The sequence below is a fragment of the Protopterus annectens genome, chromosome 15.part0 (assembly GCF_019279795.1).
Source record: "Protopterus annectens isolate FY-2018-M chromosome 15.part0, PAN1.0, whole genome shotgun sequence".
Taxonomy (NCBI): Eukaryota; Metazoa; Chordata; order Ceratodontiformes; family Protopteridae; genus Protopterus; species Protopterus annectens.
In genome coordinates this window covers 74450921-74474894 of record NC_056749.1, presented here as the reverse complement: position 1 = coordinate 74474894, position 23974 = coordinate 74450921, and the positions used below count along the sequence as shown (strand labels likewise).

General features: G+C 36.8%; 1 protein-coding gene across 1 annotated transcript in view; it reads left to right on the top strand.

Moving 5' to 3' along the window:
* Positions 1-23974, top strand: part of LOC122789789 (multidrug resistance-associated protein 5-like) — a 464322-nt gene that overhangs the window by 107295 nt on the left and 333053 nt on the right. Inside the window, exons 8-9 of the mRNA XM_044057231.1 lie at positions 4860-4967; positions 6382-6744. Of these exons, the coding sequence (XP_043913166.1) occupies positions 4860-4967; positions 6382-6744 (471 nt within the window). The remainder of the gene's footprint in view (positions 1-4859; positions 4968-6381; positions 6745-23974) is intronic.

Here is a 23974-nt window from a genome sequence, read left to right as displayed (position 1 = left end):
TATAATGTGACAGTAATTGGATGAACAAAGGTGGTATCCTTATTAATAAACATACATTTTACACATATACCACATGGCTATTTTGCCATTATTTGTCAAATTGTGGGTACCCTGTGATACACTACTTGAATTTGTTGAATATTTGAATACATCCACCCATTTCTTGAAGTTTACTTTAAATTATTCAGAATATGAAATTACATACTTAGATGTAAACATTTTTAAACTTGAGAATGGATTATTAAACACTTCAGTTCATAGGAAGTCATTGGAATAGTATGCATGTATTAAAGGGTCAGTTCATGAGGGCATCCAGGCTGAATCCATCAGAGCAAGGGTATAATAATGAAAGAGAGGCCCTGAAGGCTAAATTTATGGAGAGAGGCTATAATGCAGAAAGGATAGATGAGACATGTACCACAGTTGATAGCTTGAGAGCCAGCAGAGCTAGACCCTATTTTTCTGAAGTGGTCGCTGCTACTGGAGAGGTTAATGCCTGTAATATTAAGAATATTATAGCAAAACATTGGGACATTTTATTGTCAGATGATGAGATTGGCAGGGTGGTAGGACCCAAACCAAATATGGTATTTAAGAAACAACCTAATTTAAGAGATTGCTATGTAAACCTAAATATCACCATCATAAGAGGAAGATCAGTTTGACAAATACAATGTATGTTTATTAATAAGGATACCACCTTTGTTCATCCAATTTGCATTTTATGTAGGAAAGACCCAACCGACCCTTAAAGAGGCATATAAGGAAACGTTTTTCACATTAAACACCATAAAGAACTGGGCATGGGTCATAATTTGTGTTCAGTGTTGTACAGAAAATGAAGGTCATCAGATGGAGGGCGGATGTATCCTACTTAATGATATAAGGTACATTAAACCGTTTTTTTAGAGAGGAGACTCTCTTCAGAAAAAAAATAAGTATACTTTTTTTTTTGCCTAGTTAGACTTAAATTGATAGAACCATGATTAGGTTGAAAGGAGGGCTCATTTGTGCACTGTTGTGTTATTTATTCTCATGTTTAGTATTGTTTGGGAATTGTGCCATTTGTGATTATCAATGTTAGTAAATGGATTTGGGGTAAATCTTTAAATGCAGTAGGATTGTTTGAGATTGCAAAGTAGATTTTATGGGAGAAAACCACAGCTGATTGGTAGAGTGAAGTGATGTGAGTGATAGTACTGGTTGATGATATGCGTATGATGACATCTTTATGAGAGAAAGTCACAGCTGATTGATAGAAGGAAGTGATGTGAGTGGTGGTACAGGTTGATGATATGCGTATGATGACATCTTTAAGAATGTTTGTAGTTTTTATGGGACGGTGGATTATTTGAAAATAATAACATTTCATAAATCTAGAAATCTTTGAGCATATTTATTCTAGTTTTATAGTTAAACAGCTAAGAGAAAGATAATTGAAATCTCACAGAAGAAGTGCTTTTGATTTAATGGTTAACTTTTCAATCTGACTTAGATATTCTGAATGTTCAGGGCAGAGAGGTTCATAGACAAGGAATAATCCAAGAAGTGGTTTTTATAAATAGGACTTCAATAAGTTTCAGGCTGGTATTGAACAGAATTTGATGAGAAATTATGGGGATGCAAATAAATATGGATACTCTATACAATTTCCTGTGGGTGTAATGTGTGATGGGCACTAAACTCTGCTATACAGGGAGTTCAGCTGCCACACTGGAATCAGTATGTACACAAACAAGAATATCTTTGGGGAAAGGAAAACCAAAGTTTAGCCACCTTATTACTTAAGCTTCTAGCTTTAAGTAGTGCTTGGTGTTGCTTGGACTGGAAGTTGCTACATGGGAAAGTCCGTAAGTTGAACCTTACCTAAAAAGATACTATGGTCACAACAAAAGTTTAGCCAGTTTGCAAATCTGTGAGTACAGGCTACCCCTAGCAAAGAAGGAGAAACTAATGACCATCTCATTCCAAACAATCAAATACTGCATCGCCCTCATATGAAACTATCTTAGCATCCAGTTATGTTGTCTTTAAATGCAGCATAATTCTTGAAGAAGAAATAATACTACCTAATACTAGGTCTTACCTTCTGCAGAGAAATGAGTGCTGAGTTCACTTGTGCCTTTCTGCATCATTTTTACAGGTGGATGTATAAGAGCCTTCACTCCCATGAAAGCAAACATAAGGTTATATTCATAGTGGGCATATCTGGGTCAGTAAAGTGTCCTGGGGGCCCTACTGACATACCTAATTCTAGCAGTGGAGAGGTTGCACATTGTTACCTGTCCTCATGAGTGTACTGTTTCTGTGTCTGAAAATGGAATCCTCAACAAATACAAATTTACTAAGATATGCTGTAAACCTGGTAGACCTTAAGGATGTAAGGCTTACAGTCGTGGTGATTCATATTACAGGTAAGTGTAGCTGTGGACACAGTTACAAACATGTGTCTGCATGACTGAGGTCTGCCTGGTGGGTGCCAGAAGGACTTGGCAAATATTTTTTTTAACAACCTTAAGCATACATACGTCTGGGATTGAGATTCTGTTTTCTAAAATTAGTTGATATTTGATTCCACTTTATATAAATAATTGTGTCTTTCACAAGTGGGATCAACAGGCAATAGAAGCAGTGTGCATTGCCAGTAAACATGAGGCAGTTGCTGCACTGCCTGAAAACTCCTGATATGAACATACTGGACAAAGCATTGGCTAGAGCAGGCTGGGACTCTCTGATGTTAGAGACACTGCTTTTATGCTAATCAAAGACAGATATGTCAATAACAAATGAGGTCATTTAGGTGAAGAAAAATATACAGCAGGTTAAAGGGGAAAGCTATCCATACTGTTGATATAAAATGGAGGTTAAAGCAGGTAGCTGCAGTGCTTAGTGGGAGGTTACAATGAGTATTAGTAGATGACATTATTTTTTGTTAAGAACCTGCAGTGGTCACAAAGAAACATTTTCTGTAATGTTTACTAAATATAAACTTTTGTCTGTGCCTGTAAAGGTGGGGATGATAAAGAAAAAACAGTCTCTTTTTTGAAGGTGATGAATGTTTTTTTTTCACACAGTCCTTATATACTTCCTTAAACAGCTTAACCAAGAGCATTATCTTGTCACAATTATCTATTTCTCCTATCTAGTTTTTCGCCTCAGGCTGTTACTTTCAGTGAAGTTATATATAGATTGGGAGAAATAAATAGATGTTTTGCACAAATGCTCAAATTGCCAGACTGTGAAGTAGGATTCATGCTTTGTTAAATATCTTTCTTTGCTGCTAGCCCACATATATTGGATGGGGCCCTATGTATACTTATTGTCTGATGCGTATTATTGTATTTGAAAACATTTCTTCTCAGGAATTACTGGAGCCTTTATTTGCTCAGTATTTGGTCAACCACAAGCATGTTTCCATTGTAGGAGTCTTATAGTCATAGTATCATAGAAAAAAAAACCCCCAAAGCAATTGAGTATTACTGACAATTTACACCTTGCTAGTATTGATCCTCGTACTAAACCTCCTCCGTCGAGGAGGGCCAGACTAGTAAAGTCACGGTGAATTTCTGATTACTTATTAAATCATTCATTTCCTGTTCGAAGGAAGATAATGTATCACACTGCTGGAGTCTATTCCAGAAGTGGGGAAGGTGTGTAATGAACCTGTCTCTCCGCTTTGTTTTACTTATCTCCTGCTGAAGGTTTGGATCATTCATTCTAGCATTTGAGTAACTATTCAATTTGTGGAGATAACAGATCCTGGACCACTTTATCCCTATTGACATAGAAGACAAGGCATAGAGCTACCCTTGGGAGTCTGTAAGGCACTGAATAAAGGGACAATGCTTCCAGTCTTTTATGGTAGCTTAAGGTTCTTAATCTAGCCATCTTCTCAGGAACATTTGGGGTCTTTCTAGTTGTTTGGTATATCTAGTGAGAGGCATTGTGCTCAGTGATTGGCCATTCTGTGACCTGTATGGATCTGGACAATATCCCCTTGGTGATCAGCTGAGCTAGGTAGAAGGACTTCCTGACTGCTCTTGTTACATGGCCATCAAAGGAAAGGGAGTTAGCAATCCAGCTACCAAAGTCTCTAACAACACTTTCATTTTGGAGTGAAATATGCTAGAGGGAGGGACTGGTTATCAAATGTAATACTTTTAGTATACAAACAGGTGTTTACAAAGTGTAATTTCTTGTTGTAGGTTTGGGTGTCAGAGGGTGACTTAACAGTGACTCCCACTCTGCAGTTTTAAGACTCATAGAAGAAAACCAGAGTTATTGTGCCCTCTATTAGAGAGTCTCATGCCACCTCTATTGGCATTCTGGGAGGAGTGAGACCAACATTGGTCCTTGTAGGGAAAAATGGAACTGTTTAAGAACCCTGGCCAGAAAACTAGAAACAGAGAGTAGAGACAAATGATGCAGTTTAATGTTAGACAATGACCTCTCCTTCAGTATCTACTGTTATGGTCAGTACTTTATAAGTTACACTTTACCAGAGTTGTTATTAAACTTTCGTACTAAGACTAGATTTCTTTTGAGTCCACTCTCTCCAAATTTAGAAAAAAAAAATCATCTCAAAATTTGGGACAGTTTGGAAATGTGTACTAATGTTTTAATTTAGAACTTCTAAGCTAGTTAAGACGTAAGTGACTTGTGTTAAAAACTGTCTTGTAAACAGAAATGCATGATCTTAGTTTATGTGATTAATTTTAAAATCTTATTAGAAACCTGTCAGCGAGGTATAGCTGAGGGTTAAGACCAAGTTATCTAAAAAAGAGAATTGAAACTCTTGCATATTTAAAAGCTTGAATGAACAAGTAATATACAGTTTCATTCTGGTTTCTTTCTTTAAGGCTTTTACTGTTGTCTCTGTGTTCACAACCATGATAAATTTCCTCAAGGTGGTGCCGTCATCAGTTAAAGTAATTACAGAAGCTTCATTATCAGTCACCAGATTTCAGGTAATGTTTTGATTTTGAATATGAATCCGTTTGTGTGCTACATATTAGTACTGTAAAAGCTGAAAGATCATTTATAGAGGTTCATTTTGATTTTCTCCAATGCAGAGTTGGGTAACTGCTCTCCGCACTTAGCCTCTAAGGCATCTTGTACCACATTCCTAAAGAAGGTGCCAGGTACTGCTCTGGCCTCCTCCATCAGAACCTGTCTGAATGCTCTCTCAACAGCACCTGAATTGCTTTGGCAGAGCAACCCATGTCATATCAGCTGTGCACTAAGGGAGTTACGGCGATGAGTTTCTAAACAGTATCCTCGCATCCTCATTTATTCCAGTTTTCCTTTCCTCTTTCATCAGTTAGATTGTTGTGTGAAACTGAGCATGTCACCTGAAGAAACTGGCTAATGATCCCACCTCAGAAGAGACACATATACCCCCCCCCCAAGACATTTGTAGCCTTCAGTATCATATCATTACCATGAATAACTTGGATCCAGGGTGTGTGATATTATGTAGTTCTGAAATAGGACCACTCTGCAATGCCTCAAGGGCTCTTAATACCTGTGATAGTACAACATTTTACACTGTATGAAGCTTTTTGTAAGTATGAATAGTCATTTAATACCATGCTGACAGTGCACGAATATCAGTGATGCTGTACATGTAGTTGTTCACCTGTATGAACATATGCATGCACAGTACATTGACAACGCATCTCAGATGAATCTATTTAGCTCTACAGTAGTCCTGCATGAAATGCTGTTATATAAGCCTTGTTTAAAAACAGGAAAGAAAGATCTTTCTTATTGTAATAATGACACCAGAAGCAGATATGAAACATGTTTACCCATTTGATCAGGCAGGCAGTTCAGATAATTAAGGCTGTGATCTGTTAAGCAGCAGTTTTGGGGTCCAGGCGTGAATTCCTTGCCCTCCACTTGCTTTTCATCTGACTAGGCCACTTTGCACTGGAACAATTGAGACATTGGACTAGGCTTTTCTGTGGTCTCCTGGACTGGACGCTGTTGTCAGCGTTCGCTGAATAGGGGTCGATATTAGAACATTCGAAGTTTTGAAACTTCGATGTTCTAATATAGACCTGATTAATTAAAGTGCTTGATGTCTCTGACTTTCACTGTAGAAACAAGAACAAGACGTTAGAAAGCGAGAGTAAAAACACATTTTCAAGATATTTCATCCATTAAATTAAAAAAACACTGTACATTCTCTCTAGGAGGATAGGATTAAAATAACGATTCATAGTGATGTAAGCAGAGAAGTTTATGAGAAAAAAAGAATATGTACGTCTGTGGGTTTTTGACTTAAAACATGCTTAGAAATGTACCAAAACAAGAAGGCAGGGAATAAAAGAAAGTTGATATTACTGATTCTCAGCACTCCTTTGTCTTATTTTCCAGACTCTGTTTTTGATGGACCAGTGGAAACCAGTAAAGCAGAAGTTAGAAAACACTGAAAATGCTATTGAGTTCAGAAAGGCAACTTTAGCTTCGATTAAGAGAACAAACACCTCATTATCAGCAAGTTGGGGAAGTACTAAACAAAACGTGAAAGAAAAAAAACAAGTTAAAACATTCTTTCAAAAACAAATGGCAAAGTTCCCCTCTGAGACTGATGTCAAAGAGAGCCTTTTAAAACTGGAACAGGAAACTGCGTATGAAAGTGTAGAAGTAGTGACTGCAGATGGAACAGTGATTATAAACAGTGATCAATTATGGCATTATAAAAAAACACTTTTCAGTATTGATTTAAACATTCAGAAGGTATGTAGCATTCTAAACAATCTTATTAGTTGTTAAGTTTTTTAAGCAGTCTTCGGTAGTGTCTCATTCCAAGCATTTAACTGATGTTAGCAACTAAGTCACATTAAATGAGAATGGTTCAGTTTCTAAAACAGACAGCAGCTGCATTTACACATGTAAAGTTCAGATAATGCAGACTGGTATTGGTAAAGTCAACTAGGTTAAAACAGGCTACGATTTAGCTAAGAGATGTTATATAGCTTTACACAGATGCAGCACTAGCTATGGATGAACATCTAGCCTCCTTGAGGTGCTTATTCTTGACTACTTTCTAAAAAGAATACAATACTACATACAGCTCTCTGTAACTTGCCATTAACATATTTAAAGGTATATACCCTATATAATATGCACGCACGCACACACACACACACACACACACACACACACACACACACACACACACACACACACACACACACATGCACACACACACACGCACACACACACACACACACACACACACACGCAAGAGGATGGGGGGATTTGGTCCCCAAAGTAGGGAGTATAAGGGGGCTTTTCCCCTGTGAAAACACTTTCCTTCTGTGTGCAGCATTGCTTTTGATGATACATTTTTTCAATGAACTGTATCTTGACAGTCTGATTTCATGACAATCCACGCTACAGCATATATATTTATTGTAAGCCTGCATGCATTACCGTGTGCATCTATGGGTCTACTTAACTGTACACTAAGGCATGTCATGAGCTTTTTACAGCAAATCATATATTCTGTAGACATTCTGAAATCTTTTTTAGAAATGCAATGTTTCATTATTTAGATTCAATGGGCATCTCTTGAACTATCCACATATTTGTCTGGTTAGTGGACTTCCAAATACGGGAGATTTAATAGGGACATTTTCTCTGACCATCTGACCTTCCTTTTGGTGGAGTTCTTGCTGAAGTCTGACTTTTCATGGAGTTGCAACCCATGGAGGTTGTGTCTGCATCTGTTGATGGTCACATTTCTCGCAGTCTCTGTTTACTTGTGACAGCACTGGTTGCAGCTGTTCTGGCTGCTCACCGTACTTATATTTTGATGTATTTATTCTATACAGATGTCTGTGATTCCTCAGACACATTTCTTTCTACTCCATTGCCAACAAAGGGTCCTGCTGCACCTGCATGTCCAGCTGCTTTAACTTCTGGCTGCAGCTTTTTCCATCGCTTTTGTATTTCTGTTGTCTCCAGCCTATAAATCTGATACTCTGCAGATTCTGTCATAGTAGTTTTTCTGTCACTGATTTGTTTACACGAGTTTATTTACTGAGCCTGAAAATCCAAGCAAAATAATGTATTTGAAGTAAGAAATTATAATATTTTTCAACCTTTTTCCCATAAATGGTTGAGCTGGAGAGAGAGATCACATCCCTGCAATGGATTATTCCTTTATTTCCAAACTCTTGAATGGTAACCTCATACATGTTGCTACATCTATTTCTCATAAGATTCTTTACTTTCTACTGGTCCATGCTCATTACGGATTGACTTGTTGTCACAAACCTGATTGCCTAGTCATACAAAAATATTTAATGGATAACTACAGGAGAGGATGATCATTTACTGCTTCCTAATGATTTTTTCTCTTCAAATTAGTGGGAGTTACGTCCACAAGGAGACCAGTCAGCAGTGAAGTCTCTCAAGGTTCTGTGGTGGGACCTCTCCTGTTTGGCATCCACTTTTTTGAAGTAAAAGCCAATACCAAAGGGCTCTGGCTGACTAAGTTTGCAGGTGACTGCAAGCTAGGAGCAGTGATTGAATCCCCAAATGAATTAACCGTCCTCCAGGAAGTTTTGTTTCAAAGAAATAACTGGTGCCAAAATCATAGACTGAAACTAATTGCCAAAAAATTCATTATTGTATCCTTTGGAAAGTCACTCCAGGGAACTACCACATTGACAATATGCCCCTAATAGGTGATCTAGTTGTTTGTATTTTGGGAAATTATGTGGAAAGTGATCTAACTTTTGACCAGGATGTGCTCACTGCTGAACCTTATAAACTAAAAGGTTGTGTCTAGATCTAGGGATGTCTTTTGTCCCCCTTTACTCACCCTCATTATACCAGTGATGAGTATAATGCCCCCTTTGGCATGTAACTGTCCAGGCACTTGCAACAACAGGAACATACACAGAGATACCTTAACAAAGGATACAAAGCCTAAACAACATGTCCTACATGGACCATCACAAAGCCCTGTCACTATACTCTGCATCCTACAGGCTGCTAAGAAGTGACTTGCATCTGGCATACAAGGAATTCTTTGTCCCGATACTGATTGATTTACTGCATATCAGCAAGTCAAATGACATCATAAATACTCTGATAGGGATCTAAACCTTTTCTGCACCATCAACAGAATGGTTTGGAGGGACAGGAATATCTCAAGGAGGGTACTGTCGCTCTGGAACAGACTCCTCATCCATGTAAAACAAAGTGCATCCCTGTCCATATTCAAGTGCAACTTAGATCTATAAATGGGAAACAGAAAATTTACACCAAGACTTCCCCCTGCACTACTAATGGACAGACACAGCTCCTAAACACTTTATGAAATGCTTGGGTCCTCTCAAATTGTCTATGGTATGAACTCCAGTTATTCTCATTAGAGATATTATATAATTATCAGCCATGGAATAGGTAAGGCCAGTCTTTATCCAAATGAGATAGGTAAATTCAATCCCAGAAAGGGAAATTGGCTAGGCTTAAAATTGCCAGCAAGGGCAGCTAGCCTAGTGATTACCTAAGAACCAGTTTGTTTAGGAGTCTGCAAGTGGATCATGTTATTTATGTAGCAGTCTGCTAGTGTAACTCAGCTTTCTTTTTTCTTTTTCCACATGACTGCAAAAACTTTAAAGTAAATGAATGAGTATGTAGGCTGGTCCACTTGTGATTGTATTCTCAACCTTCTGTAACTAATGTATGGATGATTTATTTATTTATTTTTTCTTTTTCCCTGTGCAGTTCCAGATATATGGCTGCTCTTTCAGCTGCAGTTCAGGTTTTCAAACTGAACACTGGCAAGGCAGAGGGCAGCAGTTGAATCAGCATGATTTACTGATTATAATGAAGTCTGTGTGGAGTTTAGCATGAATCCTGTCTCGTATGTTTATTTAATGCGTCTGCATTTAAACATCCCATATTTAGCCCTATATTTTGTCTGTCCTTTGTTAATTTGCTGCAATTAGTTAACACATTTATTAAACTTATCTCCATTTGTATTATCTTTGTACCCCCCATATCAGTAAGAAACAGGGATCGGTACTTTGACAAATTATTTTTAGAACAGCAGCATTTGACCCAAGCCCTGTGATGTTTGTGAAAGCTCTGATTTTGAGCTGAGAGAGCAGCTGAAACTTTGAATACTGTGTATGCAGTTTATATATGGCTGCAGTATTTAAAGGCCCACGATTCCAATAGTATTTTGAATATTAGGCTATGTTATCTAAATTAAATGAGGAACTAAAAAATAGGCAATTTAATAAATACCAGTACAGTGATCATGTTAATACAATACAACACAAGTTTGTCTGGTGGAAGGGAAGAAGGGCATTCTGGTTTAATTTAAATAAATAAATCATTATCATAGCAGGGGGCAGCCAGCTTGAACTTGTTACACTTTGGTTCTGTGTCATACAGAAATGTTAGTAATTTCAAAACCCACTTTAGGTCAGTTGGCATGATGGCAGAGGCAGGGCTATTGCCATAGAATAGTACTTAGATAGTACTTAGGGGATGTGGTGCTTTAGGAAATCACTGCATTGTGATAAGAATGTCTGGTTGCAGTAGCTGGATTTGGCTGCAGGATCTGGCATTGCATTGCTGGTAGGATTTTTTGTACCACACAAACGTTTATTAACTTTGGCATTCCTGTGCTGTGCAGTTCCAGTAGTTGAACTACCCATTGACAGGGAACGGTGAGGTAGTAACGCTGTTGATGTGCTGCTTAAAAATGAAGTTTTTATCAATGATGACTGCTAGAAACTTGGTCCAGGACACATGTTCATAGGTTCATAGGTTCAGAGTTATTTACTAGACTAATGACCGCAAGGACCTTCTTAAGTCTAGCCATGCATCCCAAATCTCTGACAAGTTCTGATCCCCTTGATAAGTGTAAGCATGGGCCTGGGCAATGAACCATTTACAGGTTGCCTGTTTGCATTAGAGACATAGGTGCCAAACCAGGGATGGATTTCTGGTTTCCCATCCAATTGTCCAAGCTGTACTTGAATTGGATTAGGGAGGAACTCTGCTTCACATGGATGGGGAGCCTGTTCCATAGATGGGGTAGTCTCTGGGATACATACCTGTCTCTCCAGCAGGTCTTATTTATATCACAGGCAAGGTTTAAGTCGTTAGGTAATTCTGGTACTGTTTGTTTTGTGGATATGCAGGAGGTTCATCAGTTGTAGGATTGTATTATTTTAGATGTGATAGTTAAGTTGATTCAGTTGACAGAGAAGTGTTTGGGTAAAAAAAATAATTTATTTATTTTTTTGTCACTGAGAATGAGTTCAGAGTTCAGTGGTACTGAAAGCAGACAGTGTTATGACTTTCAGTAGGACTGAGAATTTGGTATATCAGATTAAAGGTGAACCATCTGGGTAGATTATTAACAGCTCCATTTTCAACATACTGGTGAAAGACTTTGGTAAAAATGTGGGACACCTACTTTAAAAGGCTTAGAGGTCAAGTACGTATCTTTCCAGAGAACCACATGTGACCTACAAAAAACATATTTGAAGAACTAGTTGAGAAGAATGGCAGGTTAGTTAAGTTGGTCAAGTCTCTTTCTTTTTTATTTTGTTGGAAACGGTGTCAAGAGCTTTGGACAATTCCAGAAATACTGTGGATGTAAGCTAACTATCTTTAAGATGCATCGTTATTGTATTTAGGAAGGATAAAGTTGCAATGTCAGCACTGTATTTTGACCGGAAACCATGAAGAGTTGGAGTTACAAGATGCTGTTCTTTAAGTGATGCCAAAGCTGTTGGAGTAAACACTTTTCAAGGATTTTGGATAGGGAATAGTTTGGCGACAGTCCAGGAAATAGGGAAGTTAAAGTCATTACCTCTTTTATATGCTGGCATAGTGTAAAACCATTTCCATAGGGTAAGCTGTTGACTGATGACTGTATTTATCAGTACAGATAGGGGGATATGCAACAGACTGGCCATCAGATTTAATATTCAGAGGAAACTAGTGTGAAACTACTGAGGTTTACAGTCAGCCAGTAATACTAGACTTTCAGAAAATGCTGAATGCAGCAAAGCCCATCGTTCTATGCTTTTGTATGGACGTTACTGTGTATTATATGCGTGCGTGCGCACACACACACACACACACACACACACACACACACACACACACACACACACACACACACACACACACACACACACACACACACACACACACACACACATGCACACACACACAGATATCACATATATATAAATATATTGAACCATTAACTTTCTGAATGAATTGTTGTTGACAGCTTGAACACTCTGGAAGCCAAGGGCATCAGCTGATGAACAGGAATGAAATAAACGTATCACACAGGATTTATTCTGTGATTTTACGAAGTCCTTTTGTTAGGCTCTTCTCTTCCTGTTCTCTGCTTTCCAAGTACGCATTTTCTTTTATTGTCACTCCTTCACACATGCATCTGGACTTGACTTTGACTTTTGGAGTTCTGCTTGACCTTTGGTCAGCAGTGTTACTTTTTTTTTAAATAAAAGAATCTGATTTTGCTTGTCACTGGTTAAATTGTAAGTGTTGTGGGAAATCAGGATTACACTGTCAGTAAAGCCAGACACCAGAGTTTCATAAAATGCAAAACGTGTTGTCCTATTAACTTTTTAAGTAAATTAGTTACACTTAACAATTCTCTGTGATTTTGTGAAGACAGTATTTTTTTAGTAGGGTGTACTCCGATTTTTGTAAAAGTAATGAGAGAAGAAACCTCCCTGATGCAAGCATGTTGCTGTCAGACATTTATTTGCAGAGAAGGTATAAAATATATTAACTTACACACACAAACACACACACACACACACACACACACACACACACACACACACACACACACACACACACACACACACACACACACACTAGTTAGGTGAGATATGAGCATACCTCTCAGCTATCCCTGAGTTTACAGAATGCATCTGATTTTGCATCATATTCTGCCACTTCCTTGGTATTTTTTTATTTCTGTGTAAGTCGCTTAGGGTTATAGTCATTTAGTAATGACATATAATCCACTTTGTAGTTTTTATTGCTGATAAAATGAATGCTGTCGTGAAATGTGTTAATTTTTAAATAATATCCTTGGTAAATAATACTGAAACCATAATAATTCATCCAAAGAAAGTGTATGCCAGAAATGTATTATTATTTTTTAATAATATCCATGATAAATAATTATGAATCATGCCAACTATGCTGAAGAATTTTGAGTATCAAGTGATGCATGTTAACCATGTGCTGTGAGCCTTGTAGTTCAAGTTGTTAATAAGTGTCCCGATTTGGAAACTGTATTGCCCGTAATGAGAGGTTGTGTTCCACGTTTTAGCGATGGAAGATAGAGAGTCCTGCATGTGTTTCATTTGATTGTTTACATTTTTGTTCTGTATGATTTGCTTATATATCTGCTACTGTTTGAGGACTGCATACCTCTCAGCTTTAATAAATTCATAATTTCTTACTAGGCTATTGATCTTGTAGGATCTTTAGAACCACAGTTATGCTGTAACTTAAATATGATTCACCCAGAGCATCCAGAACATTCACGTTAATCCCTTCCATAAGGGGCAAAGGTGCTACTCCACAGATTCATTTGCAGTTTCCTATCCATTCATCCAGATTACATTTGAATAGTGTGAGAGACGTACTTTGTTTTATGTGGAGAAGACTATTTCAAAGAAGTGGAACTGTCTGTGATACACATGTATCCTTCCAACATGCTCTATTTATGTTACAGAAGAGATTACAATGTTAAGTGTTTTGACAGGTACATGTCAAAAGTGGCATTATACTCAATGATTGGTCTAACAATTGACAAATACAGTGGACTAATCACGTCTCTGGACCTGGATGCCATACCCTTACTAATATATTGTGCAGTACAATGAAAATGGACTTTCTTACATTAGCAGATACATGGTGATTAAAGGACATAGGTTCCCATGTCCCTAACTAATGTAAGTGAGGGTTGTAGCTGCTCAGTAATGCCAGATGTTACACTCTCATGCTTCTTATTGTTGACACGATGGGTGTTGATATACAACACCTGATGTTATCTTAACTTTTTTAAATGAATTACAGTAATATCTAAACTGTCCTGACTTTGTACCCCATTATTTTTGGCTTTATGTAGATTTCTTGAGGAAAGAAGTTTAGAATTTGCTGACAAATAATTGGTAATTAATTAGCATTAATTGGTAATATCCCAGTATCTTTTGCAATGTTGTCTCTCTCTCCTTGCTATTTGTAATGCCTGATCAGTACTGTATGTACCCATGCAAGCTACGCACAAGCCATGTTCTAAATAATGTTTATCTTGTGTATGTATACTTACCTGTATTTTATATTCCTTCTGATATCATCCAGTTGTCATATTCCTTTTTAAAGGAAGATATTGTGCCACATTGCTTGATCTGGGCAGGAAGGTTGTTTCATCGATGGGGTAGTAGCTGCCGGTCAAATCTTTCTGTCCAGCATGATTTAATTATTTGCTGAAGCAAGTTCAGATCTCTCATTTGAGTGTTCACTGGACTGTTGCATTTTTGGAGAAAAAGACCTGTTGTTCCTGCTACTATTTTTACTATTACTATTACTATTTTTACTATTACTATTACTGTTACTATTACTGTTACTATTGCTATTTTTACTATTACTATTACTGTTACTGTTACTATTAATATTACTATTACTGTTACTATTACTATTACTATTTTTACTGTTACTATTATTGTTACTGTTACTATTACTATTAATATTACTATTACTATTACTGTTACTATTACTATTACTATTACTATTTTTACTATTACTATTACTGTTACTATTAATATTACTATTACTGTTACTATTACTATTTTTACTATTACTATTACTATTATTGTTACTGTTACTATTACTATTAATATTACTATTACTATTACTGTTACTATTACTATTACTATTACTATTACTATTTTTACTATTCCTATTCCTATTACTATTACAATTTTTGAGCTGTTGGTAATGGGTGATCCCATATGATATAAACGTCATAATTTTCTATAATGCTTTGTGGCTCATGTTTCCAGTGTTTTTCAGCTACTTCAGTCTCCAATGCAACAGTCTTGCCAAATGATTCTGCCTTTCAGTGTACAGTCCTTCTGCCATTAGGATATCACAGCCAGCAACAAAATGTGCAACTGTGTCCAGTTCTGTTTTATAAAACCTACATTTGTCTGTTTCTGCTACATGTTCAATGGACATCGTAAAACAACACCTACATAGTCCACTATCTTGGGCCGCCAATATTAACATTTTGTATTTTGGTTTAAATTCACCTCTCCTTAACAATCTGTGCATTCAATCCTGATCAGCATGAGGTTGTTCCAAAAGTTTTCTATTCTTGCAACTATATTTATGCATTTTCCACATTTCTTGCCTTCTCTTCTGATCCTTCACTTTATATTCTTTTTTTTTTGTTTTTTGGCACATTCAATTGCTGCCTGATTTTTATCTACTTCTGGTTCGATTTCCATTCCTTCCACACTGATATGCTTTTGCTAAACTAAGCAGGGAAGTCAGCTTAGACTTATTCTATTCATGTTTTAAAACCTTCACTAATTTTGGGTCTTGTGAGGTCAGCAGATATGTATGCCATCCTATGATTGCTGATCTATACATGTAGTCAGTTTTCAGGAGGCTCATACATTCTTTAGAAAGGGAAATATATAATCTTGGTATAGACTGATTTTTATAAATCATTTGATAAGCATGAATCATCCTTCTTGTTTTCCTCTCCAACTGATCCAACACCTTTTGGGGCCTGGTCAGTCCCTCCAAAACTGTAAGTTAGAACAGGAAGAGCGAATTGGTTTATAGCTTGGACTTTGTTCCTACCTGTTGATGCTGTTTTCAGTATTAATTTTAGTCTTCTGAAATATTCCTTACTAAGTTTTATTTGCATTTGTTCGTGTTTTATTGTTGATTATTCATCAATTCTCAAATATTTATACACTCCCCCCTTGCTCAAGTTTCTTTTATATCACATTCTGGTCCCAAACTGATGTTCTCTTGGTGCTGCAGTTTTCCTGCTTTAAATGTTGCTTTTGCACATTTATCAAAACCAAATGACATTCTTATATCATCTGAAAAAGTTCTGACCACTTGCAGTTGTGCTTTCAGTTCTTTATCTGATGAACTATACAGGTTAAAATCATCCACAAAAAGAAGAAAAGTCTTTACACTTTGTTGTTTTCTGGGAGCCAGATTGTAGCCATGACCTAATCTGTGAAGTAGACAGCTTAATGGGTTAAGAGCAGGACAAAAGAGCAGCGTTGACATAGAGTCATCCTAGAGTATTGCCCTTTGAATTTTTATCCCAGGAATAATCATTTGTCCTTTATCATGGCTTAACTGCAGAGTGGTTTGCCACTGTTTCACGGTCACTGTAAGGTAATCAATCATTGTAGGGTATATCTTGTACATTTTTATGCACTCTTTTATCCGTGAATCTGGGATACTGTCATATACTTTTTTGTAGTGTATCCATGCCATACTTAAAGATCATTCCCCTTCCTGCAGCTCTCCATTAGGACGTTATTTAACAACAAATGATCCTTTGTTCCATTATGACTTTCTTTTGTTGCCCTTTTGCTCTATTGCCATGGTTGAGTTTTATTCTAAACAGAAAGGCACCAAGAAGGAGTTGGCCAGGATAAGCCAAGCTGTTGAACAACCACTCACTTTTTTAATCAGATGCAATATACCCTTATTCCAAAATCATTTATATACTGACATTTAATTAACCAAATAAAGGCTAATTAACCAATTGGAACTAATTAAAAAAACAATTAAAAAATTCAGTTAAGAAGCAATTGCTTTCCCCCACCAAGGAAATACATGAATCACAAGTAGATGTGTAAATAAGAAATAACTCAACTCAAATCTATTATTAAAAACACAAATTATATTGTGTAAAAACCTGTAAATAGGTGTTTAAGTAGTTAAATGTAAAATATACTATATAAAATATTGTGTACAAGTACAATAGACTTTACTATTAATAGGTGCCTTGTATGTTAAAAAATGAAGTAAGAGTGGGTCCCTATAATTTTAGCAAACGCAATGAATTGCGAACGCAGTTTAGTCGAACATCATTATGCGAAATAGCAAAATACAAAAAGCACGAAACAGCGATTTTTTTCCTAGGGAAAAAAATCACTGGGTTGTTTTTGGGACTTTGCCATTTCCTTCACTGTGGTGCGATCTTGGAGTTGGTATATTTAAGTAGAGGGGTGTGGGGGGCACATTTTTGATTTTTTTTTTTTTTTTACGGATCAGCGATTTTTTTCCCTGGGAAAAAAAATCGCTGATCTGTGTGTTCGACATTTTGGGTTTTTGGGGATTGTGGGTTGATTATATAGCATTTGCAATTCAGTGCATTCACTTATATAATATAGACCCGTAAGAGTACTGTCTGTTGGTAAAACAAGTTATAACACATATTGTTAAAAAATGTTTTCATAAAAAACACATAGTGTTAATATTATGGTAATAAAAGTTTTTGTTTAAAAATATTTAAAAATGACAAATGAATAGAGTGGGTAAAATTCAAGATTAGCCTTTATTTGTTTAACTAAACGTCAGTATATAAATGATTTTGGAATGAGGGTTTATTTCATCTGATGATGTCTTTAGTGTGCGAAAGACGAAAATGCAGTGATTATTGTTAAGCGTTTATGGTTTGTGGCATTTCTAATAAAAGTGAGTGGTTGTTCAACAGCTTGGCTTGTTGTGGTCAACTCCTTCTTGGTATCTTTTCGTTTGGATTTATTGGTTTCTTGTTTGGACACTGCTTGTACAGGACTTTGTGTTTTCTTATAAACAACTATAAACTCTTTCGGCATAAATTCCAGTGTATAGTTTATATGTCGTCAGAAGACAAGCTATTGTCCTATAGTTTTTAGAATAGCTTGCAGGTTCGCTGTTAAGATGGAGTATTGTTTTTCCTGTTGTTAACCAGGTTGGTATCTGTCAGGGTGCGCATATAAATAGTTAATGGCTAAAGTCATGGCTAAATCTTCATGTAAAGACGTTAATACATTTAGCTAGAAGTTAGGTACTGCATATGGGCCTGGGGTTTTCCTGTTAGGAGCTTTTCTTGACTTTGTTTCAATTTCTGTGGCTGTTACTTCATCCCTTTTCATATCATGTGCATTTAAACTTCTTAGTCTTTCTATTCATTCAGCATCTTTGTTGTGTTCCACAGGATCTTCAAAGATATTTCTCCAAAATGCATCCATTTCTTCTTTTTTTGGTGGTGGTTCAATTCCTTTTGCCTTGTTTCCCAATTCTGTATTAAACTGTTTTGGGTCATCAATACCATGCTTATTTTGTACTTTTCCTTTATATTTATCTGCATATCTTCTATTTTTAGTTTATTATTTGCGATAGTTCATGACAGGTCCTGATCTGTTCTGATATTGCACATTGCTTTTATCACATCTAAGTATTTTTGTTGATCTGTTCTCTCTTCTATATTCTTCAAACAGTGACACCCCTTGTCTTAATTGTATTATAGCTTTCTCTGTTCGATACTTCCATGATGGCATTTGATTTCTCCCCTTCCTTTCCCGTACTGCCCTGTGCTTTTTTTGTGGTAAAACTTTATCTGTTATTAATTTAGCTGCACAGTAATATATCCTATATATTTCTGTTATATCGCATGAATCTCTATGAACAGCCCTAATTAGTATATCCATTTGTTTTAGATCTGTTGTGCCCACCCAGTTCATTTGGTTCTTTGGGCTCTCAGATCCATGGTTTCAGCCATTTTTCTCTTTTCTCTGGTACTCAGTTTCTTTCATATAAAGTATATTCATGTAAAATAAAAAAATAATAAATAATAATTGATCTTAATATGTCTATATCTATTAATACAAGCAACTTTTCTTACAGATTATTTTCTTCTAAACTGAGGGCACATTCTTTGTTCTCCATTTCCTGTGGCCATTCTACAGAGAGCTCCAGAGCATCTTCCTGTGCTGCATTCTCTTTAGTTTTGCCCTGAGTTGTCCATTGCTCTTTCATGTGGGAACTCACTGGCCTATTACTCCTCAATATTGACTGTGTCACAGTTGCCAGTTTCCTGTTCCTTGCTGTCCAACTCCAACAGAACTTTTTACTGGTTTCCTGCCGAAGGCTCCAAAGTATCTTCATATGGCAACTGATCAGATGTTTCCTGCTTTGCTGGTTTCTCCTTAATTTATGGATCCAGTGCTCTATCCTGATGTGATTTTATCAGAGTTAGATTTTCTACCCAACATCCTTCATTTCTAGGTAATCCATAACCTCAGATTCTGTTTCTTTAACTCTCAGTTAGTGACTCTTTTCTGCTTTTCCTCGTTGTTTTCTTATTTTTTGCATTGTAAACTGTTTTATATCCAGATGCATTTGTTTATATTTCTCTTCAGATATCTTTGGTGCTGCTCTTTTTGTATTGGTTAGTTTTGCTTTCTCCTTTGTATAAATATTGCACCATATTAAATCTCCTTTTTTTCCACATGTCCATATTTCTTCTTCGGATGCCGCCTTTTCCACCTGTTTCTCCTTATTTGGGGGACTCTCGTTCCATAACACTGTAATATAACCTGTGTTAGACTTTCTATTCTTTTGTTTACAGGCATTTCATAATTCAACTTCCATTGTTTAACTTCTACGTTACTAATCTATTCTGTCTTCCCTCTTTGTCATCTTATGTTTTGTGTTGTGAAATCGTCCATGTCTGGATACCTTTGCCTGTATTTCTGTTTAAATATCTTTGGGGCTGCCTTTTTTGTGTTGATTAATTTGGCTCTCTCCTTTGCATAAATATTGCATCATATCAGATCTCTCTTTCTTTCCCATGTCCACATTTTTTTACACCTTTGAAAAATTTCTAGATTGTGTTCTTTATATTTTTGCACTTCTTCAGTTGCTTCTTTTTTCAAACGGCCCAACATTTCTTGGTTTATATAATGCTTTTCATAAATCTGTTGTATTAATGAACACATTTTTTATTTGAAGCTTCTGACGGTTTTTCTTGTGGAAGTATTTTTCTTTCCTCTAATTTCTGTCTTAATCTTTTTGTATATCTTCTGTTTGGAAGTGCTGGGCTTCTAATATTAACAATACATAATTTATTTCTTATCCTCAATAGTCCACTCTATCGTCTTTATGGCTGTTTTTTGGCCTATCAGTTTTTTATGATTTTTGTGGACCACTACTTCCTTCTACAACAAGTGGCCATTCTCCCCTTGACATCTGATTTAGCCCCATTGTAGGAATGTTTATGTGTCTTGAGGATTCTACACTGTTATTTTTTCCAGTCCTGGCACTAGTGCGCCTACCAGAATTGGGCACTTTTTTATCCTGGGTCTTGTGCGCCCAGCTATCTTTTTTATTTTGTAACCTAATTTTGTCCATAATATATGATATATACAGTTCAATCTATGTATCAGTATCGTCTTGGTGAGATTTTGTGAAAAACAAGGTCCACCTTGTAAAGGTACTGGCCAAGACTTGAGGATAAATTTAATTTCAACAGTATCATTCTTCTTTGCTTGCTGATTTATCATCTCTCCATTCGGACCCATTACATATCCTTGCAGATGAGGCTTATCAAGCTGGTGGGTATGTAATTTCTGGGGTCTGAGGTGGGGCCACCATACCTCTCAACCTCTTAGTGCAAGACATCTGGACAAAGCCTAGAATAATGGGTGCACAAAGCCAAAATAGGGAGAGACTTTAAATATTGGTCTTAATAAACTTAGATCTTTGCTAGTATAACAGGTTCTGTGTTAGCATGTATTTTATGAAGGACATGAAATCTGAAACTCAAGTGAATGTCATTATTCAGTGATTTAATTCTCAGTGATTTACTAGAAAATCACAAATTTTATGATGAACAGACCAAAAAAATTAGGCAAAATTCCGGACATTCTGTGAAAATCTTGACAGTTGAGAAGTATGTGGGCAGCCTACATGAAGTCATCTCTACTGCTGTGTATCAAAGCTCCTGAACATAGCAAGTGGATAGATTCTGGTTGGAGTGTGTCAACCAGTGCATGTGCAGTGCTGTTCAGAAGACAGCCTGGAATGTTATCAGGTTCCAGAGAATGTATTTTTTTGTTTTGGAACGTATTTTTAAAGAGTATTCTTTTGGGATAATATGAGGTTTTAGGTCCTTAGGTAGATTTTTCTTTTTCCGATTACTCTGGAGAGAAGTTAGGATTTAATTTGTTGACCAGTATGTTTGTAATATCGACTAAATTTGTATAGTTAGTGACATTTTGAATCTGTTTTCAGAAATGTTGGGTAATATCTTGTAACTGTTGGGTAATATCTTGTAACTTCCTGATGTACATAAAGAAGAATTTGGAATATCCTTAGCTTCCAAGGCTACCTAGCTTTTCCTGATTTATTTTTCCTGGATAAACTTTTGAAGCTAGAATCAGAGGTGGTACAGCCAAAGGCAGAGAATGTCAGGAGTGGTGTTTGATGGAAGAATGCCAAAGTACAGCCATTACTACTGTATGGTAAAGAAACCTAGGCAGGGAAGGCAGAGCAACTGAGGAAGCTAGAGGTGATGGAGATGAAGTGCCTGAGATGGCTGATAGGATGCACATTGTGGGGCAGATGAAGAAATGAGGACATCAGAGCTGAAGCCAAAGTAACTCCAATTGCAGAGAAGGTCAAACAACAGATTACGGTGGTTTTGTTACTTGTGTAAGAAAGAAAAGAACAATCTGCTGAAAAAGATTTGGGAAAGTCAGGAAAAAAGCAGGAGGAAACAAGGATGTCCAGAAAAGAGATAGATTGATTGCGAAGACCTGAGACAGTTAGGCATGACCATTGAAGAAGGTAGTCTAGTAACACTGAATTGGGCAAGATGATGCCATTGATGTGACAGCCTGACCCCACGTAGAAAACAGAAAATGTGTTTGATGATGATGGTGAGGCGGAGGAGGATAACCTTTGGATGTTAAGCTTGATTTATGGGTCTTTAGTTTGCCTACCTATTTTAATGAGCGTTTTTTTTCTCTTATTTTAAGATTTGTTTAGCATTGTGGACCAACAGACTGGATTGCTGTTTCCTTTCCTTTTTTGTTTAGTTGTTGCAGAGAAAGGTTTATACAATTGTATAGGTGAGTGTACAATTTATTTGCATAATTACAAGGCACATTTACATTTTTTTGGTGCACAGTTATATCTGAACTTAGAGACCTCATCATAGAATTGCAGGAAATTTATACATTTTGAAGTCTTAGAATATTGTGATACTTGCCTCAGCTGGTTTAGAGATTTTGAAAGAGAAGTTAACAAATTTCTGGTCAGACTTAAAGTAGATACCTTTGGGATAGTACATATGTTGACACAGTTATAAGTAGCAGGTCAAGAATATTTTGCCCTCTAATAGACTCTTTGACTATTTGATCCATGGAATTCTTCTTGATAAAATTGAGACAAATGTTGATATTGCATACATTTGAGATGTCATTCTCCCAGTTTATTGGCGGGTGTATAAAGTCTACCAGAATTATAGAATTTGTATTTATTCGGTTTATTACTGATTTATCTAATTGGGTGTAAACCTGTTTTTAACAGGGGCCTGGGAGAAAAGCTCCAATATATTTCAAACATTTTTAAACAGACATTCAGTAATATACCTGAACAGACATTAAGTAATAGATATATTAATAATCAGACATATATTTGCTAACTAGATTACACTGGTATGAAATATAGGAAACTATTACAGTATAAAATATATTTATGCATTTAGTAGATGTTGAACATTGAGCATTTGAACAGGTGTATTTTTTATTTATTTAAATTTGTTTACTGGAGGTAGAACACTGATCAATTAATTACAGGCTCAGCTGGTACAGTACATTGAATGCAGTGAAATTAAACATAGAAATCAACTGTCCGAAGGTATACAGCTGTGAGTTAGTATTACTCTGACAGAGTGAGTACAATAATATGACAAATTGCCATTTTTACAAAGTGTACAATTAGTTAAAACAAACACAGGGTGCAGAAGGGGAAAAGGAAGGAAACAGTAGAGAAGAAAGAGGAAGACAAGGTCAGAAAATATATGCACATGTCCAGTTCCAAAACATATGACATATCAGTGCCTGTGGAACTGACACAGAAATGTCGTAATCCATATTTGTACATTGCTTTATATTTCATACATGTATGTGCTTCGTATGCAGGAATGTGTGCATGTGTGTGTGATCTGATGTTATCCATGTCTTCATTCATCACCATAGAGTCTAGGATCTAACATCGGATCCAAGCCGGCAACGTTCAGCAGACAGATCTAAGACTCTAGCTTCTCCTTCTCCCATGATGTCCTGCTGCTCTGTAATCCCCATATCTCATTTGCCGTGCTTCCTGTGCAGACACGTGTCCTCTGGCTCTGTTGAGTTAAGTGCTTTTGTACTACTTTAAGTAGTTTAGTTTTTGTGATAGTGAAGGACACCTTGACCTGCAGTGAGCAGGAAGGGAAGACTCTGTCTGTGGTGGGGATCAAGATTTCTATTTCTCAGAGGTCCTTTTCCAAGACCCAGTGGGGAACCAGGAAGATGTACTTCTGTAAGGCACAGTCTCCCTTTCAGGACACTCCTGATGAATCCTCTTCCAGAGGCAGGGGGATAGATTTCAATGGATGACACCGCCCTTGAGGCGGGGGGGGGGGGTCTGCAAAATCATGGCTCCAGGGAACCTTTCTCTGAGCAGCCCTGCCAGTGCTCCTGAAGCATTGCCCGCTGCTCTGCCCTGAAGGCAGTCAGGGGTCACATTTCCTACTTTCACTAGCCAGGACAAACATCACTTCTGATCAGTTGATGTTAAATACTGTTTCCAGGGACTATTTCATTCCCTTTTTGTTACCCCTTTTAGTAAGACGTTT